The sequence below is a fragment of the Strix aluco genome, chromosome 11 (genome assembly GCF_031877795.1).
Source record: "Strix aluco isolate bStrAlu1 chromosome 11, bStrAlu1.hap1, whole genome shotgun sequence".
Lineage (NCBI taxonomy): Eukaryota > Metazoa > Chordata > Aves > Strigiformes > Strigidae > Strix > Strix aluco.
Genome location: NC_133941.1, coordinates 11515671 through 11529420, shown reverse-complemented (window position 1 = coordinate 11529420; position 13750 = coordinate 11515671). Strand labels below are relative to the sequence as shown.

The 13750-nt window shown below is 41.3% G+C and overlaps 1 protein-coding gene across 5 annotated transcripts in view; it reads right to left on the bottom strand.

Annotated features, from left to right (window-relative positions):
* Positions 1-13750, bottom strand: part of LOC141928213 (contactin-4) — a 343764-nt gene that overhangs the window by 119702 nt on the left and 210312 nt on the right. For all 5 annotated transcript variants that reach the window (XM_074836062.1, XM_074836060.1, XM_074836064.1 and 2 more), the window contains 2 exons: positions 11640-11766; positions 10421-10596 (listed from right to left, as the gene is read on the bottom strand). In XM_074836062.1, coding sequence (XP_074692163.1) covers positions 10421-10596; positions 11640-11766 — 303 coding nt within the window. The remainder of the gene's footprint in view (positions 1-10420; positions 10597-11639; positions 11767-13750) is intronic.

Sequence of the window (13750 nt, the reverse complement as noted above, 5' to 3'; positions counted from 1 at the left end):
TTTTATATTTTCCTAGCAAAACAATGTGTTATTTGCACACCTTCTTCCAGCACTGATGATTTTGCTATAGCCAGAAAGCAGTACTTCTATCTGCAGCAGGAGATACCACACAGCCCTCTCTCACTTTAGCATTAACATTGCAGATGCCTCATGTGTTCCCCACCGGAGCATGCTATGCTGCACCTTCTTACTTTGTGCAGCTAAATGAATGCAAATTCAGACCCCAAATAATGTAAAATAATGTGACACAAGCTCACTGAGCTAGAAGTTTCAAAGAACAATTTCCCTTTACTTGATAGAAACACAAACGAAAAAGACCCCACAGAGATCCTGATCCTCAGAGGGTTATATCTGGTGGTTCAGCTTGCCTATGGAAATGCACATTATGATGCGAGGCAGCATCTCTTAGAGAGGAGATATTTTTTCATTCTGTTCATCTCTCATGTCTAATGAATTATGAAATGGCAGTCACGTTTGTTGCAGACAGGAAAACTAACATGGGACAACTTTTGACAAACATATTTAAAGCTCTGCTGTCCTTTGCATGCCAACACTGATTCTCTGGCTTTGCTTTCCAGAAGGAAAATAAGAAACAAAAAATAAAACAATGAAAAAGCAGCCACTAGGATAAAATTGTTCTGCATTGGCATTGCATCCCATCAACAGAAATTTTCTTAGAGAGTCCACCTCTGGTCTTTGGGTATAGTCTGCGCTTGACCAGGGGGTCCTGTAACTGCTATTTTTCATAAATTTAAAGACAATACTGATTTGTATTGACATAGAATCAGTAAGGATCAACTGAAGGATAATAATTATTTCTTCAAACTAGACAAACAGCATTATTTCATTTGACAGACCAGGGGATTTAGAGCCAAAAGGGGAGGTGTTACAAGAAGCATCCTAATAACTGAGAAAATAACATAGACCTCAATTCCTTGTCCTATTCTCTATCCACTGGACTTAAAAGACCAGAAAAAGTGATTAAAATATGCCATCAAAACATATGCTTACGGCTCTTCAGATGTTTGTGCCACTCTAGGATCAGTTTTTGGAAGATGTTTGGAAAGACTTGTAACGGGAGAGAACCCAGACCAAAAGAAGCCTTAGTTGCAACCACAGACGTTTATGTGGTTTGAGGCTCATCAGGGATCTCCTGGACAGACCTGACGAGCCTCTAATGTCTGTAATGGAGAGAGCGAGCAGGTGAAGAGTACTTGTTCTGGAAATGATGCCCCAAACTCACTCCTGAAGGATAAAAGAGTGATGATGATGGATGTGTATGTGAAATCACAAGCAAGGACCACTGCGTGGGGACACAGCATGACTCTACCCTGGCTGCTTAGGAATATTTTGCAGGCAAAGTCTCTACAGGATTGCTAATAAAAATTTCACGATATTAACGTTTCAAGGAAATATCCTTATGAACTCTAATAATTATCCACAAGTCCAGAGGGAAAAATTTCTCTTAAATTTATGAGTTTGCAGTTGGTCATATCCCATTTTGTCTTTGCAAGAAAGTATGGTTCAATCTCGCTGAAAAACCGAGTTCCCTGAAGGGTCACTGCACTCTCGAGGATACTGCTTTATATTGGCATCTACATTTCCAGGCTATTATTTCATTTATTGTCAAAATAATAATTTAAATTTGAAATTTATTTTCCTCTCTCATTTATGCATCATTCTAGCTGTCATCAGAATAAGCCAGCTGGACATCAGTGGTTTGCAGAGGTAAGGCTGTACTCAATAAAGGTAGCTGGGCTATATTCTCAAGTTATGCCAAAATGAAACTGGAATATCATCTACATAGCTATTCAACTGTTCCTATCCTTGGCTTTGATTTAAGAAAAAATGCTCAGAAAAGTATTCTGTAAATATAGTCACAGTCAGAGGATTAATACTACTGCTAAGGACACATTAATATTCCCAGCATACTACTATTCTTGCTTTTACCCTTCAAAGAGTGGAATAGCCGTCAAATGATGTGCACTGATTCTCTAATAACCTAGTGGTAAGCAGCCAAACAGGCCACTGACAGGAACTACCTTGCTGGTAATACAGACGAGTTGAAAAGGCTTCAGGAATGAGAGAGAGAATGGGAAATTTTTGCTGATAAATAGCACAGTATCAGATCCTGCACAAAGCCAAAGCAAAAGTAGGGAAAGATGGACAAAATCTTGCTCTCTCTATAGCTTACTGTGGGTGCTTTACACTGTTTTCTTTATGGCCTATGCATTAAGCATATAAAAAGAAAGGTGGTATTAAGTTAACAGGTGAGATGTCAAAGTGAAGTGAATTAAGCCTAAGGTCAGAAGATCTTCAAATGCAGAGAGATCTACTCTATTTCAAAGTGAAATCATCCCAAATACCTGGGCTTAGAACCTGACTACTTACTGCTTCATTCAGAACATCAGAGAAAACAAGAAATCTCTCTTTTTATTCCATTCCAGGTCGTTGGAGTCTTCCACAGCACCCTGACATGATTTAGCACAAAGATAGTTTTCTCAAGACTAGAAAGAGTTTCATGTAACAGCAGAGCTTTTTTCAAAGAAAGCTTACATCCTGGATCTTGGCACACTGGCACCAAATTGGTCCATTTAACTGTTCATTTTACGCAAACACCTACATCTACACTTAGTTCTTAAAGATCCAGCCCCTAGATAGAAAAACATACATATATTTTGAATATATGTTTTTTACGTATTAAAGGCAAAATTCATAAATAGGGAGAGAGACAGGAAAAAACCTGTCAAGCCTGTGCCTTGCTGTTCCCTAAATTTCTAAACCAGAAAAGAAACCGTGGCACTGTGACCAACCTGTGATCTTAAGCTCACTGCAGTGCGATGCCCAGAGGCACTGGCAGCAGCTCTCCTGCCACAGCCCTCAGACACCTCCCCATGCAACACTCCCTGCTATCAGCAGCACTATTTCTGCGTGATATAAACCGAAATACACTTCCTAAATAACAGTGTAGGCTTACAAGATTACTAGCTCTGGGAGAAGGTGCGCTGATTATTTACAAATGTCCTGTCACTGCTTTAAGTAATAATGTATTCACCTTATTTATAACCCTTGGGTGGAAACAAAGCAGGTATAAATTCCATGTTTCTGTTCTAAATTAAGGGTCTTTCTATAACAGATGAAAGTAAAGTAGGTTATGTATCTATCCTCTCCTACATACTCCCTGTTGGTCCTATTCATCAAAAGAAAAAAAAAAAAAAAGAAGAGCTTACGTGAGGTTTAGCCTAGTTTTCTGCCCATCGGAGACTGCGTGGCAAAGGTGCAGAGGTTGTGAGACAGTTCTCCAACACTGACAACTACACTTTGCACAGCTGCATTAAGACTTCAGAGGCTCTGAAAGGCTTCAAAGGGAAAAAAATGAGACAGCAAAAGAGATTTTGGTGTGTGTATGGGAAAGCAGGCCACATGAAGAAAACCGCTTCCTGAAGATGTAAGAAAAATTAAGAAAATGAAATTAATTAAGGCAGATTCATGGTCCCCATTCATGGGGATGTTATCTTTGAATTGTAATTGTACTCATGGGCACAGCACACTGACAAAAATGCCAGGAAAAAGTGAGTTAACCTACGGGAAGGGCTGCAGATTTGAAGTCCAGGCTCTGAAAAAGTAGAAGGAGTGCCTGAGCAAGAAATAGCTGAGCGTGGTATTTCAATATTGGGGTGAAAACCAGCCTTGGAGCACAGGCACACATGTTCAGCGGTGGTGGCTGCAGGCAGGGCTGCCATGTGCAGGCAGGCATGGGTGCTTCCCCTACCTTAGTGCAGGTGGGCAGGTCCCACCCAGGATTCTGAAACCCCACAGGGTTTTTTTACAAGTGCTCTCACAAAGAACCAGAACAAGGAAGGAGCCAGGAAAATGTGCCAAAAATGGATTTCTTCCCTTCACAAGCAGAAAAACCTTGAAAAAATAAACTTTCCAAAGAGGATGAGCACAGATGACCAATGGGCTGCTGAGGGGTGAGTAGAGCCGTGCACACCCACTGTCCCAGCTGCAGCTCAACTCCTGAAAAAGCCAACCCAAACTCTCCGTCTCCTTAATTTCCAGGATGTTTAAAACACGTCATTTTTTCTCAACAGTCAGACGTTAGTAATCACTGCGGAAATGATTTAATTTGCGTGCCAAATGCCTCATTCAGCCGAGCGGCAGTGCATTACTTCATTGATCAATCAATGCGATTGTTGTTGCGCTTGTTTGTTTAGGCAAGGCGAGGCAGATACTTTGGCGGTTCTCTGAAAATGTTTTCATTATTAATTGTTCTTGAAAGAATTTCTTCATTGATCATTTAATCTCCAAAAGAAAATGAATGCACTTCAGGGCAATAAGAGGGTAACAACAGTAAAGAATTTGAACAGCAATTATAATTTGTTTCTAAGCAACTAATAGCAAAAATTATGGGATTTGCTCGGGTACAAGATATAACAGGAAATACTCCAACAATGGGAATATTCAAAAAAATCCTTTTCAGTATAATGTTGGGAGTAATTTTCTTTTTCTACCATCACAGTGAAATTATTTTGGGATGGTAGGTCAAAGCCCCAAAGTATTCTCATTACAACCACATTATTACTGTATTTTATGCTGCCATTTGCACTGCACAGTGCTGAGTCCTAGCTGCTAATTCATGCGTAACAACTATTTTCAAAGAAACACTTCTATAAAACAAATTCCTTTAATAAAGTGTGCGGGGAAACAGTTTTCAGAAACAATAGTGTGAATCCCTGCAGTTAGGACTATGTTCACAGCAATGAAGAAGAAAGTTAAGAGTTTCTATAAATGAATAGGTAAGTCTGAGGCTGCTGCCCTGGTTAGCGGTGGAAAGAAACCCACCTCCAAACCCTGCCCTCCAGGCACAGTTTAATCTTCAAACACAGTAAAACCAGTTCAGGCTAAATTCCACACACAAAATTGGACATTTTGCTTGACCGGGGTTGTCTGCAGGAGGAGGAGGAGACCCTTCCCTCTTCATCTTTGTCTCATCTGTCTGAGCTCCCAGGGGCAGCACAGTGACGCTTTGCTGCTGCTGCTGCTCCAGCATCCTCTGAGGACACCTCCCTTCAGTCCCATCACCACCTCTCTTGGGGCCTCATTTCTGTTGTAAAAACTGGTTTCTCAGGCCCCTGGACATCTCAGTATCATTTTTGCCAACTGCAGAAAATTCCCACAGCATTATCATGGACCTGTTAAGTTGCAGATTTGAAGGAAACTCCATAGAAAACTGCTATGGGTTGGAAAGGCACCGATTTCAGAGAAGTGTCTCTGTGCAGAGCGGGAGGAAGGACACCAACCATCCTCCCAGCGTGGGGGTGCAACAATGTGGAAAATGCTAAAAACCCCTGAAAAGTAGATCCCATTTCTCTAACAGCTCATGTTTCACAGACATCACTTTTAGGCAGTTTTTATAACAACAGGGGGCAAAACAATGGTATGACTGAAAAACTACACCAATTTGAACTTGTATTTTCCTCTTTGGATACTCATTTCAAAATCAGCAGCATGTGACAAACATCGGTACCAACGGAAAAGGCAACAGCTACTGCAAGGCTACTCACCCACTCTCCAGAGGGTTTGTTTTTAAACCAGCATTACTGCAGGTAGCACTGTCTTTGTGCATTTTCAGGCTAAACTGCAAATCCTGATGAGGAGTTAAGGGCCAAATTGAGTCTAGTTATCACAGCAGGGAAAGGATATCCTCATCTACCAGCACTGGGGATGGCTCCATGGAAGAACACAGGGCTCATCTGCCAGGAGAGCAGAGGGGAGCCTTGGCCCCATCCTGGGGACACATTAGCTGCTGCAGGTGGAAGCGGTGATGGAGCAGACACAGTCTGGAGATCCCTGGGATGGGGTGCACAGGGGGTGTCCAGACTGACCCCCTGCACTGCTCCTAGAGAAATGCAAAAATGTCTGGTTTCAAAGCTTTGGTGGTAAAAAAAAAATCTGTGGCCTCAGCGAGGTAAAATAAATATCAAAATTAATCTCTAATTAGATATATTATTCTATAGGTGCTCATAAATAATCTGAAATGTAAGATAGTAATTGCTATTCTCTTTGCTGGGAAGAGTCCTGTCTCACCTATCCCACGGCACCAACGTGATCACATAAAAAAAAGATCTGGACATCACTTGGCAAAGAATTACAAACAGAAGGGAAAACCTTACGCAGTCCTATTTCCTCTGAACCAAATTCCACCAGTGTTGCTCATTTTGAACAGGTTTGACAGTCAGTCCCTTTCTGCTTTACAAACAGTTTGGTAAACAAGAGCAAACCCAAAGACAGTAGACAAGAGTCACAAGTCACGTGGATGATAGCACTCTCCATGGTCACCCACACGTGGTGATAGACTGGGGGCTTCTGCAAAGACATTTCTGGTGAAAAGATATCAGGCTCACCTTCCAAAAAGCACAATCCTTTTGGACATCTACCATACTCAATAGTCAACAGAAGAGGGAGGAAAAGGAATGAAAGCCTTTGGGTCATTGTCTGCAAAGGGTGTGGAGTAAAAGCATCCTCTGCATGATCAGTAGTAGCTGCTAGCAGGTAAGATTAGCACTAGCAGAGGCCACCAAAATAAGTGAAACTAAATCATATTACATAGTCCTCCAAATACACACCCCTGAGAACGGTCTGCAAATGTGCAGAACAGGCTGGTGAGCTTCTCTAAGGGCGGGCATCGATGCTGCCTCGCACTGGGGATAGACAAACTCTTGAAGACTTTCCCAGGACTCTATTTTGTGATGTTATGTCTATGGAGGTGTGGGTATAAATGCAACTTTCAGCACCTGTGTGCAGTAATGTTCCATTCTGTAAAATATTTCAGTCAGTAGAAATAATTTTGCAAGGACTCTCGTTAAAAGCGCATCCCGCTCACGGCGTACCGCTCCGCTCCGAGCTGCACTGCTCTCCTGCCCGCAGCCCAGAGCCGCTCAGCACCTTCGTGTCATGCCAAAGGGAGCAGGAGCTGAGCGGGTGGAACAACTTGCAAATTCATCACTTTGTGAGGGGTATGGTCCAGCTCTGGTGCCATTAAAGATCAATACAAGTTCTATCTTTGACTTAAACGGAAGCAGGATCTGGGCCATAGTAAATAGATTTAATCATATGTCTGAAATGGGTGGGTACATCTCTAAACTGCCACATCAGAGCTGCACTTCTTTCCAGGCAGGACTTCTTATTGATTTCAGTGTTATTTCTGAACAAAAACTACGGTACAGTGAATAAAATTGTCAAGCTAAGTCCCAATCCCTAAAATAAAAAGCACATCATTTAATCTAGTTCAGCTGTGTTTTTGTATATCATTTTGGAAAAGCCATTATTAGAATCCATACTCAAGAGTTTAAAGCTTTTTTTATTTTCTGAGAGCCTGTATTGCTATAAGCACAAGGTTTAGGGTATCATTAATCCATATTCTGTTACCGTGGCACAGCAGATTTCTCACTTTCTGAAAATATGTTCAATTTCAGAGACAACTAGCATTGGGGGGAAAAAAAAAAGAAAAAAGAACAAATTTGAAATGTAAATGGCATATCACAAAGCAAGTATTGGGGGAAAATATTAGCACTTTTATTGTAATGAGTTTGTAACCTAAATACATATTTCAAGGATTAAATTGCTGACCCTCTCTGACCTCCACAGGAGGTTGAATAGCTAGATCGCAGTTTAATCTTCACTGAGAATGCTAGAGAAGAATAATATAGCCCTTGAAGAATGAATGAACATATATTACTGATGCCCCAAGATTCAGAATTTAACTCTTAAGAGGAGGGCAAAAAACCCTCAAAACCCCAGACATTAGTCTCAAAAGACCCGGCAATAACTTTCTTCAGAAATAAAAATGAGATAACACAAAAATCACACAATGCACGATCGGGATGGAAAATAAGAGCTTGTTTGAGGGGAAGCTACGGACAGGTTAAGCAGTACAGTCCTGAGACTCTAACCAAATTGCTTTCCACAGCCAAGTCAAAATATGTGAAATAGCAGGGCATAAGAGACCAAGCTGAAGTGCTGGAGCTGGGTCAGAGACTGCACATGCAATCTAGGTGTCAGACAAGGGTGTAAATTCAAGGGAAAAAACTTGATAAAAGGGAAAAATCCTGAGGGAGCAACTGAGAGCAAACAGGTTTATGAGAGCTCTGCAGCAGCTAGAATGAGTCCTCCCCATACAGTGTTTTAGGTTATTCCACGCAGAAGCTACAGAAGGCCATTCAAAAATGTTCATGTTTCGAATAAAACCACATAAAGGCAAGTAGTTATATTAAGCAGTGCTACTGCATCCCCATGTCTTGGACATCAAGGCTGAAAACCAGGCATTCGTAATATAGATGCCAGTTTTTACTGGTTCTTAGAGGCTTTTGTAATAAACTTAAACCAGTCTGTTTCATAATTCAGCTAATTCCAGTTGCAATCCCTTTGATACAAAAAGGACATTGAATTACTCGAGCGTGTCCAGAGAAGGGCAACGAAGCTGGTGCAGGGTCTGGAGCACATGTCGTACGAGGAGCGGCTGAGGGAACTGGGGGGGTTTAGTCTGGAGAAGAGGAGGCTGAGGGGAGACCTCATCGCCCTCTACAACTACCTGAAAGGAGGTTGCAGAGAGATGGGGATGAGCCTCTTTAACCAAGTAATAAGTGATAGAACAAGAGGTAATGGCCTCAAGTTGCATCAGGGAAGGTTTAGACTGGATATCAGGAAGTATTTCTTTCCAGAAGGGGTTGTTGGGTGTTGGAATGGGCTGCCCAGGGCAGTGGTGGAGTCCCCATCCCTGGAGGTGTTTAAGAGTTGGGTCAACATAGCGCTGAGGGATCTGGTATAGTTGGGAACTGTCAGTGTTAGGGTAATGGCTGGACTGGATGATCTTCAAGGTCTTTTCCAACCTAGATGATTCTGTGATTACACAAGACAAAATGACTTACTGCTTTGTGACAGCACAGAGACTACATTGATAAATGCTCATTTCTTTTATTTAATCCAAATGTTTCTAATCTGATTATGCTGTTTTAGCAATATAGAATAAATTTTAGGAATCAAAAATAATACATTTATTCAAGTTCCTCATCATTAACTGGAAAAGAACAAGCTTTGTTCTTGAATTCAATCTTCTTAACTAAGAATCAGTTAAACCAAATTTGTATTTGCTCAGCTAGAAAACTTGAAAGGTTTTTGCCAGATGTTATCATTCATTGAGATAGATAAATTAATCAGAATTTAATAAACACCCTGTAACTGAAACAAAGATAAAATGTTAAAGGTTTCTTATTTTTGTGCAAAATTCTCTGTGTTTGCAAGCTCTTGGTTAATAAGCACCTAACAATTTAAATAAGCAAGGAAGTTGATGTATTTTCACTCAAGTAGTCTGTGGCTAATTGCCAGCATCAGGATTCTCCCTTCTAGTCCCACATCCTGAACTTTGAAGTCTGGGACCAGAGCCTAAGGAGCTGCAACCTGGTACCAAGCTTGTCCTTAAATGACTGACTTCAGCAAACAGTATGGCCCCAGCCAAGGGGGTGCTGATGCATCTTTCATTAAGCTCTACTGAAAGTCCCAGCTCATCATTACTGATAGCTTCATGTCTGGGAACAGACTGCCTTGAACTCCTGCATGTGCGTGCAAGGTTGTTTCATAGCAGGTCCTGCTGTCATCGCTAAGCTGCTGTGGACACCTCTCCCAGGACAACGGCACAGAGAAATCACAGAGATGATGGATGAGTAAGCCCGTGGATATATTATCTGCCTTCACCTTCGCAACTACATGAGAAAAAAAGATGATCTGCGGTCCTGCATTATCATTTGCCCACTCTTAGAGACTCTACCCTGTACCTCAAAATGGCTTTACATAATTTCATATAATGCTAGTTCACATCAAGACCTGTGTCTTTTGTTGTCTTTAGCTTTTAACAAGAAGCAGCTACTTGAATAAATATAAAACAGCAACCCCAAATAAATACGAAGCAGCCTGTTTTGCCTTTTACACACAGAGTTACAAAATACCATCCATACTTGAAAGTACTTGTACCTAAGTACTGAAATGTAGGACTTGTGAAAACTATCATTGTGAATTTATTCCTTATAAAAAGTATGCTCATTCAAATATTTTGAAGCTTTAATTCTCCAAGGAAAGGAAAAATCAATGGTGAGATCACATCTGCCAGATACTTTCCTAGGTGGCCTCTTTCTAAAGAAGTAAGGCATTTTACCCTGCAGACTACATATAATTTTAGCTAAGTAATCATAAACCAAGGCATCTATTCCTCATTCACATCTCCCCTCTAAATCCAGGTGTTTTCTCTACTCCATGAACACCTCAGAGAATACCCCGGAACACATTAGAAGAAGTTAGGAAAGGAGGCACTGTGCTCACAGTTTTTCTTGCACGCTGCAGGAATGGAGACTGCGTTGTTACTTACAAGCAAACTGAAGCTTTGCTTCTCTGCTGACAATCTTTCCAAACGGGTTTGTTGCTACACACTGGTATGTTCCAGTATCTTGGGTTTTATTGGGATTATTGATCAACAGGTTGCCTTCCACCACGCTGTAGCGGTAATCCATACCGATGTCAATACTGGTTCCATTTAACTTCCAGCTATAGCACAAAATGCCAAAGTTAAATTCTGCTAATATTAATGGATACTCTTGGGTATTTGAAAATACAACATGAAGTAAATAAAGATTTAAAACATCTTTGACTACTTAATTAAAAAAAAGCACAAAAATGCAAATTTCCTGCGCAGTATTGAAATATTCCAGTATTTAACTAAAAGAGAAATATCCTTGACATATATTTCAGTCTCTGATATGATTAATGCTTCTGTAGTTGCTGCTCTTTGGAATTAATCATTTTGCAAGGGGAAGTCCCAGAAACAGGATCTTTAAACCATTCAAGTCCACCAAGATTTTTTTCCGCTGTCTGTTTTTTTATAAATTTAAGAAAATTCACTCACAGCAGATATTGTCACAAACCAGGGCACAGAGATTCTAGCTTCACATTGCCCCAGTTGCAGCAACCCTCATCCCCACCAGCTCTCAACGGAGCATGTAAGGGAGCCACAGCCGCATAGCAGCTACCTTTATCACTACGTACAGAGAAACGATTTGAATATGTTTGCACCAGTGAATCAACAGAGTTTATTGCATTAAATAGTTGGTCATGTCAGAAGACAGCACGGTGGCTGAGGTCTGACAACTCTAATCGGTTTCAGAGTGGCATTTACTTTGGTGAACAAAATGAGAAAGGCACTAAAGGAAAAAAACCCCATCAGCCTAAATGATTTACAGCAGCAGCATCACCGTAGCAGTAGAGCATCTTTTTTCTAAGGATCCCAAAGCAGTTAATAAAGCTGAAAACAATTAAGAGCTTTGTCCACGTTTATGGAAAAGGATGGTTAATCTGGGAGCCAAGACTATTTATAATCCCTTTGTAGCCTTTTTGAACTCTTGCCCAAATTTTGCAGTTGCTTTGCAATATGTGGTGATTTCCTGATGCCTGTTTTTTTTGTTATCAGCACTGTGGTAGATTCCAGGGGCATCACTGAGTTATATAGCACGACACACACAGGAGAAAGGCTCTTGGGAGACACTGCTGTAGCGTGGAGATCATGCTAACGAATAGTTAAACATTCAACAAACCCAATGGTTGGTCTGGGATTTCCTTTCACTTCGCAGCTCAGCTTCACTTTCTTTTCCTCTGAATCCAAGGGGAAGATCATGCTGTTGGGCTCCTGAAGGAAAACTGGCCCGTGCAGTGTGTTGTCGTCTGCATTAAACAGAGGAAAAATGTGAAAGATACGTGATGGAATCTCCATGTACTCAGTGTTAAAATATAAAACTGTACCTGAGCAGCAAGAGGCCGTGTATCATTCACCTTAGCAGTGATAATTACACTTTTTTATTTTAGAGCAGCCAAATTTTTCTTCCAAAAGCCATTGAACCTCAAGTGGAGTCAACATTCATGAAAATATCTGTGCACTAAATAAAGCACAGACTGAAACTTTACCCAAAGTTCAAATGAATGGGAATAGGCATGACCCTATTGTCATAGCAAAGCTCACTTCAAATCAGAATGCTTAGTTTCACCTTTAAAAACTGAAATATTTTCACCGTAAATTAAAGAACCGCATTATTAAATACAGCTACACAGTAATGTGAGCCAGAGGTTTGCCCTGGGAAGCCCCTCCATTACAACTGATTCTGTCATCCACGGACTGAAACCTTTTTGCAGTCACAGGGTGTAACTGAGCATCAGCCCCTCCGAGGGGACCCTGGGGCAGGTAAACCCTTTCACACCTTGTGCCCTTTCCCAGCTTTGATGCCGCAGGGACACCCCCATGCACCAGCCCCTGCCCCTCACTCACCTCCCCAGGGACAAAGGTGCGGGCAAGCATGTCACACGCTTGTGAGTATTAAAAACTCACTCTAAATATAGGTGAAGAGTGAAAATATTTTGGCAAAACAACCTGACACAAGCTTCACAGAGCTCAGCAGTCATTTCACAGCACTCCACCAGCCTGAGGTTAGGGATTACTTATAGGAACCTTCCTCGTATTGACTTTTGTTCTTTATTTTAAAAATACATTTTCATCTTTTGTGTTATTTTTTCATCTTATCAACTTACCCTTTTTCAAACCTGGAAGTAAGGGTGAGTGTTGCTAACAGGAATGGTGCTGAGGTACAGCTTTTCTCTGCCTGCCACTTTGCAGTTAGAGTACAGATTGTCACGTAATACGCCAGTATTGCTCAAAACACCCACAAAAAGTTACAACATAAATTCACTGCTTTCCATCCTGTTTGTATTAGACAGCTTTATTTTCACAATAGCTGTTCAGAACATAAAGGAAACCAACTTTTCTTCCCTGGAAAGATCAGATATCTTGATTTCACCAAGACTTTTTGGCTCATGAGTGTCAATTCCTGGCTGCTTCCCCTAAGTATAGTGCAAGTAAGGACCCAGTGAAACTGCCCATAGTCAGAAAGTCTTTTAGCTGAATGGACAGAGCCTTGCTTTAACAGTTTTCGAACATTTTCCAATCATGTTCTGCCCTAACACCTTTACAGCAGACTTCTGTTCTTGCAGAGTACCCAGGCGGCAATGGGCAATTGCATGGGCCATCAGGGTGCTGCTGCCAGCACCCATGGCTCCCTCGCTGCCGAGGGCAGGGGCTCTCAGGGACAGGAGGATGGATATCACTTTGGCCAGGCAGCCACACTGCTGTCTCATCTGTTGCCAGAAGTCCATCTTGATGGATGTGCAGGAAATTTGTGGGTACAGGAGGTCAGAGGAGAATGAATAAATAAAATATAAAGATGATGAGATGTACAAAAAAATAAGAAAGGAAAAGGAATGAACAGAAGACGTCCTCCTGATAGAATGAGGGTGAAAATGAATGCGTATAGCCCTCATATCCCCCTACACTGGGAAATCAGCTGGATTTATTAGGGACAGAACAATAGCTCTTTACTCCAGGGAGAAAATCCTGTCGTCTCCACAGAAGGATTTCAGAGAGACTCTGCCAGGAAGATTATAATGGAGCAACCTCTCCCCCATGTCTCCTCCCTCAGGCACCACCACAAAAGAGAATGCACTAAGTGTATAGTCATATCGGTCGTATTTATCTTTATTTTTAATTATATGTTAATGATACATGACTGAGACTTATCTATTATTGAAAACACATTTCACATAATCTCTAGCTTTAAATTATACCTGTGTGCAACTTACTGTTGCTGGCAGAAAAAGATAA